We start from the raw sequence: 19,527 nt of genomic DNA, 5'->3' as shown, positions 1-19,527 counted from the left end.
ATACAGGACTAAGACTGGCTCCGGAGAGCGTCATCACAGATTCAATGTGAGTAAGACCTTTAAACAAGTTAACATTGACAAGGCAGCAGGGTCATACCTATTACCAGGACGCGTACTCAGAGCAGCTGCCAAGAGTCTTCACTGACATTTTCATGCTCTCCCTGACCCTGTCTGTAATACCCACATGTTTCAAGCAGACCACCATATTCCCTGGGCCCAAGAACGCCAACGTAATCAGTCTAAATTACTATCACCACAAGGCACTTGCATCTGTTGTCATGAAATGCCTTGAAAGGCTGCTCATAGCTCACATCAACACCATCATCCCAGAAACCCTGGACCCACTCCAATTCGCATATCGCCCCAACAGATCCACAGATTACGCAATCTCGATTGCACTCCACACTGCCCCCTCCTACCTGGAAAGATGAACACCTACATAAAAGTGAAACATTTTTAGAAGCATTAGACCAGAAGCTTGATACTGTTTGACGTCTACGTTTGAACATTAGTCATGAAGATACATTTTTTTGAGCTTACTCTTAATGACTAATGTTCAAACCTAGACATCAAACAGTATCAAGGTTCTGGTCTAATGCTGCTAAAAATGTTAGGCATAATCGTGTTCATGGAGCTCTCAACTAGCCTTGACTACAGCTCAGCATTCAACAACATAGTGCCCTCCAAGCTCATCATTAAGCTAAGGACCATGAGACTGAACACCTCCCTCTGCAACTGGATCCTAGATTCCTGATGGGACACCCACAGGTGGTGAGGATTAGCAACAAAACTTCCGCCACACTGACCAACAACAAGACGGCCCCTCAGGGGTGCGTGCTCAGTCCACTCCTGTACTCCTTGTTCACTCATGACTGCATGGCCAGGCACGACTCCAACACCATCATTAAGTTTGCCAATGACACAACAGTGGTAGGCCTGATCACCGACAACAATAAGACATCCTATAGGGAGGAGGTCAGAGTCCTGCACTGTGGTGCCAGGATAACAACCTGTCCCTCAAATTGATCAAGACAAAGGAGATGATTGTGGACTACAGGAAAAGGAGGACTGATCACGCCCCCCATTCTCATCGATGGGGCTGTAGTGGAGCAGGTTGAGAGCTTCAAGTTCCTTGGTGTCCACATCACCAACAAACTATCATGGTCCAAACACACCAAGACAGTGGTGAAGAGGGCACAACAAACCCTATTCCCCCTCTGGAGAATGAAAAGATTTGGCATGGGTCCTCAGATCCTCAAAAATGTCTACAGCTGCACCATCAAGAACATCCTGACTGGTTGCATCACTGCCTTGTATGACAACTACTCGGCCTCCAACCGCAAGGCACTACAGAGGGCAGTGCGTATGGCCCAGTACATCACTGGGGCCAAGCTTCAAAGGAAGGCCCTAAAAATTGTCAAAGGCTCCAGCCACCCTAGTCATAGACTGTTCTCTCTGATACCTTGTCACAACACAACTGATTGGCTAAAATGCATTAAGAAGGAAAGAAATTCCAGAAATGAACTTTTAAGAAGGCACACCTGTTAAATGAAATGCATTCCATGAAGCTGGTTGAGAGAATGACAAGAGTGTGCAAAGCTGTCATCAAGGCTATTTGAAGAATATAAAATATATTTTAATTTGTAGAATACTTTTTTGGATACTACATGATTCCATATGTGTAATTTCATAGTTTTGATGTCTTCACTATTATTCTACAATGTAGATTTTTTAAAACTTATCTATTTTTCTTAACTGCATTGTTGTTAAGGGCTTGTAAATAAGCATTTCACTGTAAGGTCTACACCTATTGTATTCGGCACATGTGACAAATTACATTTGATTTGAACAGTAGTTAAAAATAAGTGGCAAGTGTAGTGGAACAGGAAGAGTAAGGGAATACACCTGTATAAAATACAGGAATAGGTGGGGGCAGGGAGGTCCTCAGACAGAGAGAAGGGAAGAAAGTGTAGTTACAAGGCTGAGACTGGGACACAAGGCTAAATAGTACATTGAAAGTGGTGGGGAAACATCTGACTGGGAGGTGTGATCATTGTCAGGAGGAGATGGAGACAGTGGAACATCTTCTATTTCAGTCCCAGAAATATGTGAAAGAAATGGAGTGATTGTTATTCGATTTGAGGAGTAATGGGGTTGAAGAGACAGGATTAAGTGAACTGCTGGGGAAATGTTCAGGGGATGTGCTATTTAATTATGTATTTCGTTTCTTTAGGGAGGCGAGATTATTGGGAAGGATTTAGACCTTCAGTCTGGACGAAACTCCAGTCCAGTTGGTGGCGGTAATAATGCGCCTTAAAATTGGTTGCCAACCGCCAAATCAAAATCCACAGAATAAGAAACGTTCTTTCCTTGCTGATTTGTGACACGAAAGAAGGTAAGACTGCTTTATCTATTGTGGTTTGTAGCGTTTTATCTTCTGTTAGTATCAAACAGACTGAGGAAATCACGCGTTTTATTACCTTGTCAACGATTCGCGTATTATTTTTAAATCTACAATTTGCAAGTTGGCTACAATCTTGACTGTCAGTCGTCTTCCCAGTTTTTAGCCAAGTACACGTAAGCGTAAGCTTGGGGGCTAAGTGCTTGCTAGCTAACGTTAGTTAGCTACTGTATCTAGCTGTTAACGTTAACTGGCATCTGCTCGTAATGTTACTTTTTTCAGCCTGGTTAACATTGTTTGGCAGAATGGTTGACTATGTATTTTTATAGTCAGTTCAAGCTAGATAACGATAGTCTTTCATTTTAACGTCTGGTCTTAATGTAGTTACTGTAGTCCGATAAGGTTACATAGGTCCCTAGCCATGCTAGAATAAATCCCACAGCGTTTAGCTCAAAGTTGGCAACATGTACACGTATGCTTTCTTTGAGTGAGTTATATTTGTTTTAATCAAGATTATGGTAGATTGGCCTATAATCTATATTAACGTCACTAGGTAACGATAAGTAGATGTATTGAATTATCCATTACTATAGTACCACGTTGAGAACGGTATAGTTTTGTCTGCCGCTTTGGCCAAGAATGGCATCGGTAACGTTATCGTCACATAGATAGCTAGTTGGCACTTCGTTTTTGCTTGACACGAAGTGAATGAGTTTGTCAATATTTAGAATTATAACCTAAGGAATATACACTACATATTTTTCTTAATATTTATAATTTTGTCTTGGATCAAAGATGCATTGAGTAAACTGAAATACACACGCTACTATTCTACAATGAAAAGTCACTTGAGTTTTCTACTATGTTGCAGATGAGGGTCCTGTACGTTTTTGCTCTACTGGCTCTACTGGGTCAGGGGACAGGAGAAGAGGGGGCTCGTCTGTTGGCTTCCAAGTCCCTCTTGAACCGTTATGCTGTTGAAGGCCGTGACCTCACACTGCAGTACAACATCTACAACGTTGGAACCAGGTATTGGACAACATCATCCATATCTCCCTAGCCTATGTCAAATAATACCTGATATTACACTAGTCTTGAATGGCTTCATATCCTTCAAAAGCAATGATCTGAAATGATTGCTACAACACTGCATGGATTATGGTGGAAACACATCCATTCTAGTTCCAGTCATTGTTTGTGAAGAAAAGGAAACTGAAAATGTTAATTGAAACCCAGCCTCAGGGGCGTTGATGGAAGCCCCACATTATGGAAAAACTACATTGTGTGTTAAGCTGTGCCAATACAAGGCATTAAATGTCAGTCTGTGCTGAAAATAAATATATTGGTTTAGTCCCAATTCTGTACCCTTATCCCGACATCTGGTTTCAAAATCCGCCTTAACTCAATCTCCGCTCCACAGCGCTGCCCTAGAGGTTGAGCTGTCCGATGACTCCTTCCCACCTGAGGATTTTGGAATCGTCTCTGGGATGCTGAATGTGAAATGGGACCGGATCGCCCCGTATCCTTTAGACACAATCCTAAGATATGTTTCAGTCCAGTGTCCTTATGGCTCCAAAGCGCCAATCTTTTTCAATGATGCCTGCATTGTACCCTGAAGTCTTATCAGTTTCTCTAGTTTGTACCTTAACCCTACCCAGTGCCAGCAATGTCTCTCATACTGTGGTACTGCGCCCCCTGAAGGCCGGATACTTCAACTTCACCTCTGCTTCTGTCAGCTACCTGGCTCAGGAGGGAGGACATGTTGTGGTAAGGGAGAGTAGAATCATTTATGAAGATCAGGGCCTGTAGTAGGAATACTGATCTAGGATTTGTTTTCCCCATTTGTCATAATGAATAAGATTGCATGGATGTGGACTTTATCCTCGATCAGCACTCCTATTTTGAGATGCTTTTTAAATATGGGCCCAGACCTGGATTCAAATACTATTTGAAACCTTTCAAATACTTTGTTTGCTTAAGCAGTGGCATGTGGTCAGGGTTTGAACTTTTTGTGCTTTTGTATTGGTTCCATTGCAACAGGTGTGCTCAATCAAGCAGAGCTGAAGTATTTGAACTCAGGTCTGATGCAGACTCACTCTTTTCTCTGCTGCTCTCTCCAGCCTGGAACCTTTCCTCTGCTACATTAACGGGTAGAATGTAGCCTAACACAGTGGCCTACTATTAGGCTGGTGTGGATTTACTGGAAAAAAATAGTTTTTATGCAATTGCACACTTCCTGTTATTGATTTCAAGTCATTGGAAACTCCCTCTAGTCAATTGAACTAGAGACTGATGCAGAGTAGTGATGTTCATGACCTTTTGTGGAAATTAAAACTTATGTCTTCTTCCTGCAGGTTGGCTACACCAGCGCCCCCGGACAGGGTGGGATCTTGGCTCAGAGGGAGTTTGACAGGCGTTTCTCCCCCCACTATGTAAATCATTCGTCCTTTCAAACCATTGGCATGGTTATAGTAGACTTCTCTCAAAGACCTCTTACAAAACTACCAGTCAAAAGTTTGGACACCACCTCATTCAAGGGTTTTTCTTTATTTGTACTATTTTCTGCATTGTAGAATAATAGTAAAGACATCAACTATGAAATAACACGCATGGTATCTTGTAGTAACACAAAAAAGAGTTAAACAAATCAAAATAGATTTTATATTTGAGATTCTTAGAAGTAGCCACCTTTTGCATTGATGACAGCTTTGCACACTTGGCATTCTCTCAACCAGCTTTTCTTTCATTCTGTGGTCCAACTCATCCCAAACCATCTCAATTGGGTGATTGTGGAGGCCAGGTAATCTGATGCAGCACTCATCACTCTTTGGTCAAATATCCCTTACACAGCATGGAGGTGTGTTTTGTCATTGTTCTGTTGAAAAACAAATGATAGTCCCACAAAACAGATGGGATGGTGTATTGCTGCAGAATGCCGTGGTAGCCATGCTGCCTTGACTTCTAAATAAATCACCAACAGTGTCACCAGCAAAGCACCATCGCACCTCTTCCATGTTTCACGGTGGGAACCACACATGCGGTGATGATCTGTTCACCTACTCTGCTTCTCACACATTTGGACTCATCAGACCAAAGAACAGATTTCCACTTGTCTAATGTCCATGGCTCGTGGTTCTTGGCCCAAGCAAGTCTTCTTATTGGTGTCCTTTAGTAGTGGCTCTTTGCAGCAATTTGACTATGAAGGCTTGATTCACGCATTCTCCTCTGAGCAGTTGATGTTGTGATGTGTCTGTTACTTGAACCTTGAAGCATTTATTTGGGCTGCAATCTGAAGTGCAGTTAACTATAATGAACTTATCCTTTGCAGCAGAGGTAACTCTGGGTCTCCCATTCCTGTGGCGGTCCTCATGAGAGCCAGTTTCATCATAATGATGGACTGTCATTTCTTTTTGCTTATTTGAGCTGTTCTTGCCATAATATGGACTTGGTCTTTTACCAAATAGAGCTATCTTCTGTATACCACCCCTACCATGTCACAACACAACTTTTGGGCTCCCGAGTCTAAGGCACTGCATCTCAGTGCTGGAGACGTCACTACAGACCCTGGTTCGATTCCTGGCTGTATCACAACCGGCTGTGATTGGGAGTCCCATAGGGTGGTGTGCAATTGGCCCAGTGTCGTTAGAGTTTGGCCCGGGGTAGGCCGTCATTGTAAATGTCATTGTAAATAAGAATTTGTTCTTAACTGATTTGCCTAGTAAAATAGAAATCGGCTCAAACGCATTAAGAAGGAAAGAAATTCCACAAATTAACTTTTAACAAGGCACTAATTGAAATGCATTCCAGGTGAGTATCTCATGAAGCTGGTTAAGAGAATGCCAATCGTGTGCAAAGCTGTCATCAAGGCAAAGGGTGGCTACTTTGAAGAATCTCCAATTTAAAATATATTTAGATTTGTCTAACACTTTCTTTCTGATACTACATGATTCCATGTGTGTTAATAGTTTTGACGTCGTCACTATTATACAATGTAGAAAATAGTAAAAATAAAGAAACCCTTGAATGAGTAGATGTGTTCAAATTTTTGACTGGTACTGTACATATACATACGCATAAACAGTGCATTCGGAAAGTATTCTGACCCCTTGACCTTTTCCACATTGTTTTGTTACAGCCTTGTTCTGAAATTGATTCAATTATTTTTTTCATCAATCTACGCACAATACCCCATAATGACAAAGCGAAAACAGGTTTTCAGATTTTTGCAAAAGTATTAAAAATAAACCTTTTCTTTACAAATATTCAGACCTTTTGCTAGAAGACTAGAAATTGAGTGCCGGTGCATCCTGTTTCCATTGATCATCCTTGAGATTTTAGATTTTACTACAACTTGATTGGAGTCCACCTGTGGTACATTTTGTTGATTGGACATGATTTGGAAAGGTACACACCTGTCTATATAAGGTCCCACAGTTGACAGTGCGTGTCAGAGCAAAAACCATGCCGTGAGGTTGAAGGTGTTGTCCGTAGAGCTCCCAGACAGGATTGTGTCTAGGCACAGATCTGGGGAAGGGTACCAAAATATTTCTGCAGCATTGAAGGTCCCCAAGAACACTGTAGCCTCCATCTTTTTTAAAAATGGAAGTAGTTTGGAACTACCAAGACTCTACCTTGAGCTGGCCAAACTGAGCGATTGTGGAAGAAGGGCCTTTGTCAGGGAGCTGACCAAGAACCCTATGGTTCCTCTGACAGAGCTCCAGAGTTTCTCTGTGGCGATGGGAGAACCTTCCAGAAGGACATCCATCTCTGCGGCACTCCACCAATCAGGTCTTTATGGTATAGTGGCCAGACGAAAGCCACTCAGTAAAAAGCACACGACAGCCAGCTTGCATGCCAAAAGGCACCTGAAGGACTCTGACCTAAACCATTCTCAGGTCTAATGAAACCAAGATTGAACTCTTTGGCTTGAATGCCAAGCATCACGTCTGGAGGAAACCTGGCACCATCCCCATGGTGAAGCATGGTGGTGACAGCATAATGTTGGGATGTTTTTCAGGGCAGGGACTGGCAGACTTGGTAGGGTTGAGGTAAAGATGAATGGAGCGAAGTACAAAGAGATCCTTGATGAAAACCTGCTCCAGAGCGCTCAGGATCTCAGACTGGGGCAAAGTTTCACCTTCCAAAAGGACAATGGCCCTAAGCACACAGCCAACAACGCAGGAGTGGCTTCAGGACAAGTCTCAAAGACCTTGAGTGGCCCGGCCTTGAACCCGATCGAACATCTCTGGAGAGACCTGAAAATAGCTGTGCAGCAATACTCTCCATCCAACCTGACAGAGCTTGAGAGGATTTGCAGAGAAGATTGGTAGAAACTCACCAAATACAAGTGTGCCAAGTTTGTTGCGTCATACCCAACAAGCCTTGAGGCTTCCAAAGGTGCTTCAACAAAGTACTGTCTAAAGGGTCTGAATACTTAAGTAAATGTGATATCAGTTTATTGGTAATACATTTACAAAAATGTCTAAACCTATTTTTGCTTTGACATTATGGGGTATTGTGGGTAGATTGATGAGGAAAAACAATTTAATGCATTTTAGAAAAAGTCTGTAATAGAGGTCGACCGATTATGATTTTTCAACGCCGATACCGATTTTTATTGGAGGACCAAAAAGCCAACACCAATTAATTGGCCGATTTTATAAAAAAAAATATAAAAAAAAAAATATATATATATATATTTATTTGTAATGACAATTACAACAATACTGAATGGACACTTATTTTAACTTAATTTAATACATCAATAAAATAAATTTAGCCTCAAATAAATAATGAAACATGTTCAATTTGGTTTAAATAATACAAAAACAAAGTGTTGGAGAAGAAAGTAAAAGTGCAATATGTGCTATGTAAGAAAGCTAACGTTTAAGTTCCTTGCTCAGAACATGAGAACATATGAAAGCTGCTGGTTCCTTTTAACATGAGTCTTCAATATTTCTAGGTAAGAAGTTTTAGGTTGTAGTTATTCTAGGAATTATAGGACTATTTCCCTATATACCATTTGTATTTCATTAACCTTTGACTATTGGATGTTCTTATAGGCACTTTAGTATTGCCAGTGTAACAGTATAGCTTCCGTCCCTCTCCTCGCTCCTCTCTGGGCTCGAACCAGGAACACAACGACAACAGCCAACCTCGAAGCAGCGTTACCCATGCAGAGCAAGGGGAACAACCACTCCAAGGCTCAGAGCGAGTAACGTTTGAAACTCTATTAGCGCACGATAACTAGCTAGCCATTTCACTTCAGTTACACCAGCCTCATCTCGGGAGTTGATAGGCTTGAAGTCACAAACAGCGCATGCTTGACGCACAACGAAGAGCTGCTGACAAAACGCCCGAAAGTGCTGTTTGAATTAATGTTTACGAGTCTACTTCTGCCTACCACCTCTGTCAGATACTTAGATGCTTGTATGCTCAGTCAGATTATATGCAACGCAGGACACGCTAGATAATATCTAGTAATATCAACCATGTGTAGTTAACTAGTGATTATGGTTGATTGTTTTTTATAAGATAAGTTTAACTAGCTAGCAACTTACCTTGGCTTACTGCATTTGCGAAACAGGCAGTCTCCTTGTGGAGTGCAACGAGAGACAGGCAGGTCGTTAATTGCGTTGGACTAGTTAACTGTAAGGCTGCAAGATTGGATCCCCCGAGCTGACAAGGTGAAAATCTGTCATTCTGCCCCTGAACTAGGCTGTCATTGAAAATAAGAATGTGTTCTTAACTGACTTGCCTAGTTAAAGATTTAATAAAGGTTTTAAAAAAAAATCAGTGTCCAAAAATACAGTTTTCCAATTGTTATGAACTTGAAATTGGCCCCAATTAATCAGCCATTCCGATAAATCAGTCGACTTCTAGTCTGTAATGTAACAATGTGGAAAAAGTCTAGGGGTCCGACTACTTAACGAAGCCACTGTATATGGACAGTTTTTAACTTGATGCCCTCCGGGCTGATTTCCTGGACCCAGATTAAATTTACTCATAGTCAATGTTCCCTCAAAAAAAAATTGGCACTGAGCCAATTTCAAGTCTGCTGAGCTCTAACTTGAACATTGTGAAAATTCTGTGCAACATCCAGCGTGTGTTTACTGTGAACACTGAGGCTGTACCCACTTTACGTTAAAGTTTCAGATGGTGGTCAAGTAGGCTACTGTGGCTATTTAACCATAATATAGGCCTACCATCAAAAACAATGGAGGAAATGCATCCCATAACTTTTTAACATTAAAATAGCTGTTACATCATTCAGCCTACAGTAAGAGTTTTAGAACATGCGGAGCTTGAGATTAACCACTTTATCCGCTTGTCCTTCAGGCAAGGTGACTGAAAATGTTGTTTGATGCAAAAAAACACTTTACAAAATAAAATGCATTGTTATTCCCATACATTATGACAGAGAATCAGACAAATTGTGATACCCTCTGCCTATTGGCTACTTAGGTTATTCAAGCCTGTCTCAATATATAACACTGCCCCTTTTAAGTAAAAAAAAAAAAGAAGCTATTTTTCCTAACTCTCTTTTCAAAGATGTCTAGAAATGTACATGTTCTGTCCTCTTGTAGGAAGCAATCACTCCCTTTATTGCTGACTACAAATTATCTATAACTGGGCAAATAACTTACTAACTAGCAAAGGATATGAACAAATGTGCACACATGGCTACATGCAGCGCTCTCTTTGATTGCGAAACAAGCGCATTACTCACGACCACTCATGCTGTAAAGGCAGTCCATATGGCAATGGTATATTTGCATATATTAACTATATATATATAGTTAATTTAGCATACTAAGTCTTGCATAGTTTGTTTCGGTATGTTGCATTGAAAGTGGCTAATATTGCAGTGATTCGATCACAATTCCCACAGTAAAGGGAAATGTTGATATTGTTAACTAAGGGGGAAAACTCTGAATTGAACATTCTAATCTCATGCTTCTCTGCGCAGGTTGATATTTCTTCTACGCGGCAGTTCCGGGGAGTTTAGAGGGAACATGGCTAATGGTCTTAATGGCATGCTCAATGGAGATCCTTTTATTGAAAGATCTTTTTAGTGTATAAATGGGCTCAGTCTGAGTCCAGGAAACTAGCCCTTTGTCGTTCTTATATTTCCATTTCTTTGAATATTACTTTTTAAGTAAATACCTGCAGTCAACTTGTGCAATACGTTAGGAGATGAAGAATGTTGCTTTTATTTCGCCTGACACATGAAGTTTAAGTTAGTCCCCAGTCAGTGGTCACGTGGTGTTTGTTTACGAGCACACAGCGACGAGAGACCGGAGCCTTGTGAGTCGCTCACTGTTATGCAGCAGGGTGATCTACTCACAGTATGGAATTCACAACTAAATGTTTCCTGTCTAGATATCTTAACTAAAATCTAAAATGTGATAAATGGTCTGCAGTTGTGCATATGGTTTGCTAATTTAGTAGCTAGTTGACTAAGTTGTTAGCAAGCAAATGCTTGATTTTTGAAGAAGCTAACAGCAGAGAATCTCGTCCTGGATCAAGAGCCTTGCTGGCTAATATTTGTTTTGTTCGTGCAGGAAACTGAGTAGCATTTTTTAGTTACTTGTATTGTTTGGGTCAAACTACTTTATGTTCACAATGTGCTCGTTAGCATTCTCTGGGATTTTACATGCACTTGTTACTCTGTAATCCGAAGGTTAGCAATGCTATTAGTAGTGTTTGAAAACAGCTCAACCCTTGTGTTCAATGCCAGTATTGCCAAATATCCCAGTATGACAATCAGGATACTGCCCAAGCCAGCCCTCTCTTCAATTGATGGGACACATGAAAATAACTGTCAGGGCCTCTGTTTACTAACGAGTTAGCAGTCATCCCAAACAAACTAGACTGCAAACACCCATGGTTAATTTTGTTTTATTCTCCACTCTGTCCATTTTGTATACAATTTAAATAGAACCCCACTTCAGTAGGGTTTTGTAACAAAACCCTTTGGATGGAGGAGTTCTAGAAGTATCTCCCTGTTTTCCAAATATTTTCTTGCTAAATTTGACCTAGGCCCTTTTAATTGGCTGTGACCTCCACATCTCCCTCTTCCCTCACCCCCCTCTCTCTTTCTCCCTCCAGCTGGACTGGGCCGCCTTCGGCGTAATGACCCTCCCCTCCATCGGCATCCCCCTGCTCCTGTGGTTCTCTAGCAAGAGGAAGTACGACTCGCCCAAGGCCAAGAAGAACTGAATACTACTCCTCTGTGGAACTAGCTATGGCTTTTTTTGGGGGGGGTGTTCAAGAACTTGCACCTTTTCACACTATTGTGCTGTCATAAACCGTACTGTGCTGGCTCAGATATTTTCTTGTCACTTTGTTCTTACCAGCATAGTTCCAGCAACGATGCTGGATGTGTATCCAGACTAGTGCAGTACATCTCTGCTCAGTAGTGTGAAAAGGGTATTAGTAACTCAGGATGGGAGGAGTGGCTGTAATAACATACTTACCCATATTGGGGTAAAACAAAACATGTAATATGAGTGATCTTGGAAGATGTGCTTCCTTATGATTGATTGTGGGATTATGAGCTTTGTAGACTTTAGCGTTTGATGATGGCGAGAATGGGCTAGTGGTTTCATTGCTGTTTATTCTATTCCATACACACGCACATGCATTACATACAGTACATATACAGAGGGGTGTCCAAGTCAGACTACAGCTGATATGATATGAACTTCTTGCCTTATGTTTTATTTTGTAATTAATTTGTTTTGAAACCCTTAAAGTAATTTCTACAGAAAAAAGTGAATAGTTTCCCAGGTAGTTCTGGGTGGGACTTTGTCTTGTTTGGGAAATAAACAAGCTGAGTTTTATAAAGTGAGATTCTTGTATTTTTACGCATTTCTCAATCTTTGTGGGGTAGTGGGCACAAAATCGGGACACAAAATGGAGCACAACTTCTGTAGATGCATTTTTGGCACACAGATTGACATTCAGGACTGTCTCTAGCCTCTTGTGTTAAATAGAAAAGATAACTTGATCAGTTGATTTAAGTGTACAGTAAGTAAGGCTTAATTCTGGATATTTGCAAAGAGGGTGTTTAGGGTTTATAGTTTATTTTGTTTACAAGGGGAGTTGTATGATAGGGTCTTAGTAAGGAGTGGTCGGATTGGGTGGAGGCAGCGGAGGCCTTGAGCTGGTTGGCCTCTCTGGGATCTGTTCATAGATGCTGGTGCTCGGGTCTTGGGTCAAAGGTCGTTCTGAACAAGGTGTCAGAAAGACTCCAGGTCGGGATGGGGAAGAGGACAAGATGGGATCTCCACATCGCTAGAAAAGTGCATGAAAAAAATAAATGAAACACCTTATCAAAATACTTTTATATAAAATCTGTATATTTTTTATCTAACATTTTCAAACTACCTTATCTACCAGTGTGTAGTTTTTACTCAATTACTGAAAATGCCTGATTAACTTCAGTTATTTAGAATACATTAGCCTTTTCTTTATTGCCAACCTCTTACCAAAATGGTGTAGATCGTGTGTCAGAGGGCGGGGTTTCACTCCCGTGTACTTGAGTGATGAATTAAGATCACTAATTAGTAAAGAACTCCCTTTACCTGGTTGTCTAGGTCTTAATTGAACGGAAAAACCAAATACTTGCAGACACTCGGCCCTCCATGGAGAGTTTGACACCCCTGGAGTAGATAATATATGCTCAACAATGTATGTTTGGTGTTCCAATACCTGCACACTTCCGTCCTGTTGAGGGGGGCAGTTAACAGGCCTGGGAGGCAGTCGTAAAGGCCGGTTGGGGGCTGTCCTGGCTGGAAGGGGGATGTGACTGGGGGCCTCTCTTGTTCTTAGGTTCACCTCTGAGTAGAGGTGATGCTGGGGGTCTACAAAAGAGAGCAGATATATTGTAATACATGTATACAGTCATATGTTCATTGTTCATTCTAGACATGCAAAAATGTGTATTGTGAAATTTCAGGTCAAATCAGGCATGCCGTGCCTTGCTCATGCCAATAACAATACAACCCCTGAAAGACAAGTAGCTAGTCATGTCTTGTTTTTCACCTCGCCCACCTGTACTCCTCTCGGCATCCCGCCAGCGCCCCATGGCGTAGAAGTCGATGTGTTCCTTTGTCTCTTCTTCACGTTGAACCAGATGAGGGGTTTCCTCGTAGGTGTGCAGGGGCTCCAACTTCCAATAGCTTGGGTCCCCTGTGGACCCACGGTGCATGAGAGGGACGGAGGACGCTGTCGCCTCCTGGCCTGGAGGATTGCCCACATTGATGTAGGGAGATGTATGGGAAAGCATGCTTGGTGGCTTGTTGACCCGGGCGTACAGTGCGTCGAAGGCGTTCTCTCCCCCGCCAAATGCTCCTGCACAGCTAACGTCAGGTTCTGTCACATCTTCGGGGAGGATCAGGTTTGTCACCTGGAAAATGTTTTGTCATGTAGTCTGTTAATCCATTAATAGCATTGACTTTTTTTTGTGGGTTTGTTTAACTTACAAATGTTAAAGGGAGAATAGTTCCTTACCACCAACAGTTCCCCAAGCTGGTTTTCTGGTTGAGAAAGGGACTTTTTTAGCACCTTCTTCACCACAGCATACTCTGGCGTCCCGTCGTTTGTAGGGGCTGAGCTGGCCAATATCTCTTGGACATGGACAGTGGCAGGAGCCGAGGGTGCATATGATGAGGCTTCCTTTTCGGTCACTTTCGTTGTCTCTCCACCTTCATCCTGCAACCCTAGTTTAACTGTACCCTCACAAGCTTCACTGGACTGAGAGTAAAAGAGAAGGAGAAAGATTGAGAAACAAACTGTTGCAGTTGAGTTTACCTAAAAGGATAGTTTGCCACAACATTTAAGTTTGTTAGATGTTTAGGTGGTGCCAATGACTTTTCCTTTCGCTTATGAAGAAGGCATGGTGTGGAATATATACTCGGCACCTCGTCACAGGGCGTGGTGAGAATCTCGTTGAAGGGCCCCACGGGATACTGGGTGTAATAGCTGACCAGCTCCTGCAGGCTGCTATGGCGACTCTCCTCCCCAGCGATGAGGTAACACGCCCCTCTGCCACCCTCTTCTTCCTCTATGATGAAATGGCGGCACCTATCCATTCCTCTGGGGGGAAAAGTGTGTGTCTGTCTAAAAATGTCTTTGTGTGTGTGTGTGTGTGTGGTCTGTTGTGACTTTACCTGTACGAGAGTACAAAACCAATCTTTGACTCGCTGAGCCTGAGCAGAAAACAGCCCTGCTGCTTGTCCTTTAGAAGCTCCTCTGCCTCCCTATCCAAACAGTCGAGAGACACACACACACACACACACAGAGAAAAGTGAGAACAATTCATCTTTAACAAACTGCATAAGCTGTACAAACACAGCACGTATGTATGTGTGTACAATTACATGTCTTTGCTTTGACTCATGATGTGTGTGTCACACCTTATCTGTTCCCCTCTAGTGCTGAGTAAAAGCCAAGTTATACTTCATCCGAAAATGTGGTCGGAGGCTCCGTATGGAGGGTGTGACGCAATTGCAGGGCCTCCAGAGGCATGCAGAGGCCTAATTGAGCTCCGTACCACACTGCCATCTGCCTCCCAAATTTTGTAACAACGAGGAGGGCTCCGTATAGCTCTGCATTGACTTGATTGATTGACAGTAGGTGGGGGCGGGAGGTCCTGTATAAACACAAACTCCCTTTGTTGACAACTTCCGTCACAACAGCTCTGCGCTGCTCCATGAAGTGCAAGAAGTATGAATGCCCTGACTTCTGCAGAGGTCGTATCACCGTAACTGCTGCACGGCCAATGCAGATGCCGGATTGACCATGCAGCACCTTTAACACTTTCTGAACTATTTTCTATTTTGTTTACATATCTAGCTTTCGAACAGTGTTCTTCAATCCTGGGCCGTATTCACTAGATTCAAAACGGTAGCAAATGAGCCGAAACAATGAGGTACAAAATGCTTGTTTTTGAGAATTCTGCAGTCCCAGATTTGGATTCAATTGCATGTGTACCTCTTTCTCTAAGTGAGAAATATTTGCGTTTCTGTGAATATGAATATGACCTGTATATTTGTTTGAATTTATTAGACCATTTTAAAAACATTAAAAACAACAAACATTCTCACCCACGTACTGTTGGTCTACTGCTCACTTTTGAGACGTGCTACTAAACTCAGCGAAAAAAAGAAACTTCCCTTTTTCAGGACCCTGTCTTTCAAAGATAATTCTTTAAAAATCCAAATAACTTCACAGATGTAAAGGGTTTTTAAACACGGTTTCCCATGCTTGTTCAATGAACCATCAACAATTAATGAACATGCACCTGTGGAATGGTTGTTAAGACACTAACAGCTTACAGACGGTAGGCAATTAAGATCACATTCATGAAAACTGAAAAATAATCATTCTGATTGGATTGGATGTGCCCCTGCCCAGTCATGCAAAATCCATAGATTAGGGCCTAATCAATGTATATTGTTGGGTTCTGAGAATATGAAATATACTTATTCATGTCACTGAGGGGGAGAGAGGAATGTATGATGTTCACGTTCTGTGTGGACATGTTATTGTTAGCCATCAGGGATTCTATGGGAGGGAAAAAGACAGTCTGGTACGAGTCAACATCACAGCCGTGAGTTTGGGAGGAGTGAGCACTTTGGGGCAGAGGTCAGGTCAGAGGAAATGGAACAGATATCACTAAGGTTCTGTCTAGCAACAGAGATGCATTGGCTGTTCAGATGTGTAGGAGGAGACTCAGCATAGGAGAAAGGGTTAAATATCAGTGCTTGTGTGAATATGTTTTTTTGTCTTATGCAGATGTAATGGCCCAATGGGTGAATAAACTTGGTTTAAGCTTTACCAATCGCCCGTGAGTTTTAAAAGGTTAATTTCAATGGACTTATTTCAATTTATTGACTTATTTCACTCTGCAAAATCTTTGAAATTGTTTACATTTTTGTTCAGTATAATTACATAGGTACTTGAGGACCATACTGTGGACAATCTTATATACAAGACACAATTTAAATCTGAGAGAATCTCTCCTCCACTTTGAGCCATCTGAGGCTTTCAAAGTGTGAATGATCAAGATGAGTATGTTTGTCCCTTTGCATTTGTCGTGTCATCTGTGGTCGTGTGTATGTGTGCATGTGTGTGTTTTATGTGTGTTTGATTGTACGTGCGTGCATGTGTGTGTTTTATGTGTGTTTGATTGTACGTGCGTGCATGTGAGTGTTTTATGTGTGTTTGATTGTACGTGCATGCATGTGTGTGTTTTATGTGTGTTTGATTGTACGTGCATGCATGTGTGTGTTTTATGTGTGTTTGATTGTACGTGCGTGCATGTGTGTGTTTTATGTGTGTTTGATTGTACGTGCATGCATGTGTGTCTGCGGTCTTTTTGCATATGCACTTGTTTCCCTGAATGCGCCATGTTTCTTTTTTCTATTGCAGATAATATGTATGCCAGTATATGTTTCTGTGTGCTAGCAGTCTGACCTGCGTGTGGCGAAGCCGTGTAGCCAGCGGGGCATTGGGCGACCAGGCCGACACAGGCGGGGAAGCTGTGTCCTCTCAAACCACAGCAGGGTGTGTGCCCGAAGGGACGGGGACAAGGGCTCCAGGGGCCCGGGGCCACCCAGAGTCAGAGCAGGAGACACCCTCTTCACTACTGTCTGATAGAGGGAGATAGACAGGGAGGGTTGTGAGATTTATAGGCACATGCAATAGTTGTCTGTTGTGCTGTCGGGTATCTTTCCATTATTGTGGAGATTTTAAGGCAATTCTGAAAAGAAAACAAAAAGGGGGAAAAGGAGAGAGTATGAGAGAACAAGGCCCGGTCCAGAAATAGCACCTACCAACTATAAGCAATATGTATAGCTCCACCTTGTCTGAAAGAGGGAAGGAAAGAGATGGGAGAGAGGGGGTAGGAGAGGGAGAACACGGCTGTTGTTTACACAGGTAAGCTTGCATACGTTCCCACAGAAGTTACCTTAGCAAGAGAAGACAGTTACATTTTATACACTTGATATGCTCATCCATGCCTTTTTCGTTCCAGCAAAATAAACCCACCATAGTATTTCACCTATCCTTTCCCATTTATGCACATCAAACCGGTAGGATCTTGGAGAAGGCTCTGGAGACAGAATCTGAACTTGGCTGACCCATGCAACGCTGAACGTAGAGAGGTAACTTTCAGTTGTCTTTATTTGAACTTTTCTATCCCACCATGAAATGGATGTTTTTATTGGCCGAGCCACAGGAAGTTGTCTGTCTCTAACTGCACTATGTGGTTTAGGGGGTAAAGTGTGGCTGCTGGTTTCACACATGACAATCTGACTGGAGGCTTACGGGAAGTCCTCTATAAATACACAGACATATACGTTTTAGAAAACAAGCATTCACATACAGTAGAAATTGTACAAATGTTTGTCTGTGTTGTGTCTACCATGCATAGAAAACACTATTGAAAAGCATGCAAATTTCTGAATTTTGACCCAATAGTAGAGTTTCCACTGATCTGGTAAATCTAATGTAAAATGTTTATTCTGTCACCTCATTCTCCTGGCCATTGGTTTGTTTGGCTGGTAGCACCACCTCCTCACGAAGGGTTTTGGGGACCTTTAAGCTCCGCCTGGGTTTGATTGGAGGAGTCTGGCGGGTGGGTGGGTCTTGAGCAGAATGCTGGTGTGGTACAGGCTTTTGGGGTTGGATTGGCAGGCAGCTGATTCGCTCTTCTCGCCTGAGGATTTCAACATCTGCAAACCAACACAAAATAATCTATAAAGCTAACCATTAACTATCAAAAAAGTGACGGCCACAGAAACCTTTAAAAAAAAAAAAACATTTAACAAACACAATATTATGAACTAACAAAATATTATGGGCTTAATAACAGTACAGTATTATTTTTATTTTATTTAACTAGGCAAGTCAGTTAAGAACAAATTTTGTGAGTTTTCGTGAGAAGACCGATTTGTCTCATGGTCTGACAAACACTGCAGTAACTCGGTTACCTTCCATAACAGATGCTGAAGCCCGACATAGGCGGATGCGGTGTTTGTCATTGAGCCCTTGCAAAAAATGCCTAAATTGACGGATTTTAATGGGGATTTTGATGTTTTCACTTTGTCATGATGGGGTATTGTGTGAAACAAAAAAATACTTCATCAATTTTGAATTCAGACTGTAACACAACAAAATGTGGAATAAGTCAATGGGTATGAAGACTTTCTGAAGGCACTGTAGTAAAACACATGAGACACAAGACAACATAAAAAAACATAGCAATTAATGGAAGTTAGAAGGGTGTAAAGTGCATACTTTCTCTGACAATCAAGCAATTCAGATCACTTTTAGCATCAACTTCAGGTATTGTAGATAACACCATAGATAATGCAATGTTCACATTAGTGCATTGGATGCACCTAGAATTCACACAAATAATCAATTTTATAACAAGCACAGTTGTATTTGTTTTTCAAACCCAGTTGGTCGCATTTTTGCTGTGACTCAGATTTAGTCAGTTGATGCCTATTAGCTGTTGGTATCTTATTGGAGAAAAGGTGGAGTGTAACCAAGGTAATCTGGTAACTACTTTTGTGTAATGAGTAACCTTTTTCTGAGACCTGATTTAGCTCCCACAGCTAATGCCTAGCTTAGTGGGCTAACACAATCTTCAGGTGCGCAGCAGACAAACCTGTCTTTCTAACTCTTTCAGCCCAACAGCAGACCCTTGTTTTGGTATCATGCTGAGTGATTGGGATGGGGAAATGTAACCACTCTCAAATTCATTCATAGCTATGGCCAGGATTCACATTCCGTGAATCCTGACATGATTTTTTTAAACATAGTTCTAAACTATAAATTGTTTGTTAATAAAGACTCAAACGGCAATAAAAATGTAAGCAATGGTAAACAATAGCATTGATATTAAATAAGCTAGTAATGAAAACATTGTTCCTACATAGTTCTGGCTGATTATAAAATGGTTAAAAGTATAAGGCTGACCTTTTAAGCGCTGGTAGTCAAAGTCCATGATGACATTTAAAATAGGTCGTCACACGACGGCTGTATCAACGGATGTCTGAACATCTCTTTCCTCCTCTACATCAACTGCTGTGTGTGTATGTGGGTGGGGG

At 41.8% G+C, this 19,527-nt stretch overlaps 2 protein-coding genes across 4 annotated transcripts; one reads left to right on the top strand and one right to left on the bottom strand.

Moving 5' to 3' along the window:
* Nucleotides 1-2,293: 2,293 nt before the first annotated feature.
* LOC112264674 (translocon-associated protein subunit beta) lies at nucleotides 2,294-12,254 on the top strand. 2 transcript variants are annotated; one of them, XM_024441441.2, is made up of 6 exons: nucleotides 2,294-2,395; nucleotides 3,273-3,430; nucleotides 3,822-3,920; nucleotides 4,060-4,168; nucleotides 4,756-4,833; nucleotides 11,513-12,254. In XM_024441441.2, exons 2-6 carry the CDS (start codon nucleotides 3,273-3,275, stop codon nucleotides 11,621-11,623), a joined length of 555 nt encoding a protein of 184 aa, XP_024297209.1. In that variant the 5' UTR covers nucleotides 2,294-2,395; the 3' UTR covers nucleotides 11,624-12,254. The 2 variants fall into 2 exon arrangements, with proteins under 2 accessions (XP_024297209.1, XP_024297208.1); XM_024441440.2 differs by lacking the exon at nucleotides 2,294-2,395 and having other exon boundaries at nucleotides 3,255-3,430.
* Nucleotides 12,001-19,527, bottom strand: LOC112264673 (SH2 domain-containing protein 2A). 2 transcript variants are annotated; one of them, XM_024441438.2, is made up of 9 exons: nucleotides 19,397-19,527; nucleotides 17,942-18,144; nucleotides 16,886-17,061; nucleotides 14,578-14,667; nucleotides 14,329-14,503; nucleotides 13,919-14,161; nucleotides 13,451-13,814; nucleotides 13,118-13,269; nucleotides 12,001-12,700 (listed from the first exon to the last, which is right to left on the bottom strand). In XM_024441438.2, the coding sequence occupies exons 1-9, from the start codon at nucleotides 19,422-19,424 to the stop codon at nucleotides 12,524-12,526; spliced, it is 1,608 nt and encodes a 535-aa protein (XP_024297206.1). In that variant the 5' UTR covers nucleotides 19,425-19,527; the 3' UTR covers nucleotides 12,001-12,523. The 2 variants fall into 2 exon arrangements, with proteins under 2 accessions (XP_024297206.1, XP_024297207.1); XM_024441439.2 differs by having other exon boundaries at nucleotides 13,460-13,814; nucleotides 19,397-19,454.

The sequence above is a fragment of the Oncorhynchus tshawytscha genome, linkage group LG13 (genome assembly GCF_018296145.1).
Source record: "Oncorhynchus tshawytscha isolate Ot180627B linkage group LG13, Otsh_v2.0, whole genome shotgun sequence".
NCBI lineage: Eukaryota > Metazoa > Chordata > Actinopteri > Salmoniformes > Salmonidae > Oncorhynchus > Oncorhynchus tshawytscha.
The sequence above is the reverse complement of the archived record's forward strand: the minus strand, read 5'-3'. Positions and strand labels throughout refer to the sequence as shown.

Excerpts from the sequence above, each read along its gene's own strand:
- LOC112264674 (XM_024441440.2), top strand. The coding sequence starts at position 3,264 with ATGTTGCAGATGAGGGTCCTGTACGTTTTTGCTCTACTGGCTCTACTG. Across the intron at positions 3,431-3,821 it reads ATCTACAACGTTGGAACCAG|CGCTGCCCTAGAGGTTGAGC; the intron begins GTATTGGACAAC and ends TCCGCTCCACAG. Across the intron at positions 3,921-4,059 it reads AAATGGGACCGGATCGCCCC|TGCCAGCAATGTCTCTCATA; the intron begins GTATCCTTTAGA and ends AACCCTACCCAG.
- LOC112264673 (XM_024441438.2), bottom strand. The coding sequence starts at position 19,424 with ATGGACTTTGACTACCAGCGCTTAAAAG. Across the intron at positions 18,145-19,396 it reads TGACTACCAGCGCTTAAAAG|ATGTTGAAATCCTCAGGCGA; the intron begins GTCAGCCTTATA and ends GTTGGTTTGCAG. Across the intron at positions 14,162-14,328 it reads TCACCACGCCCTGTGACGAG|TCCAGTGAAGCTTGTGAGGG; the intron begins GTGCCGAGTATA and ends TTTTACTCTCAG.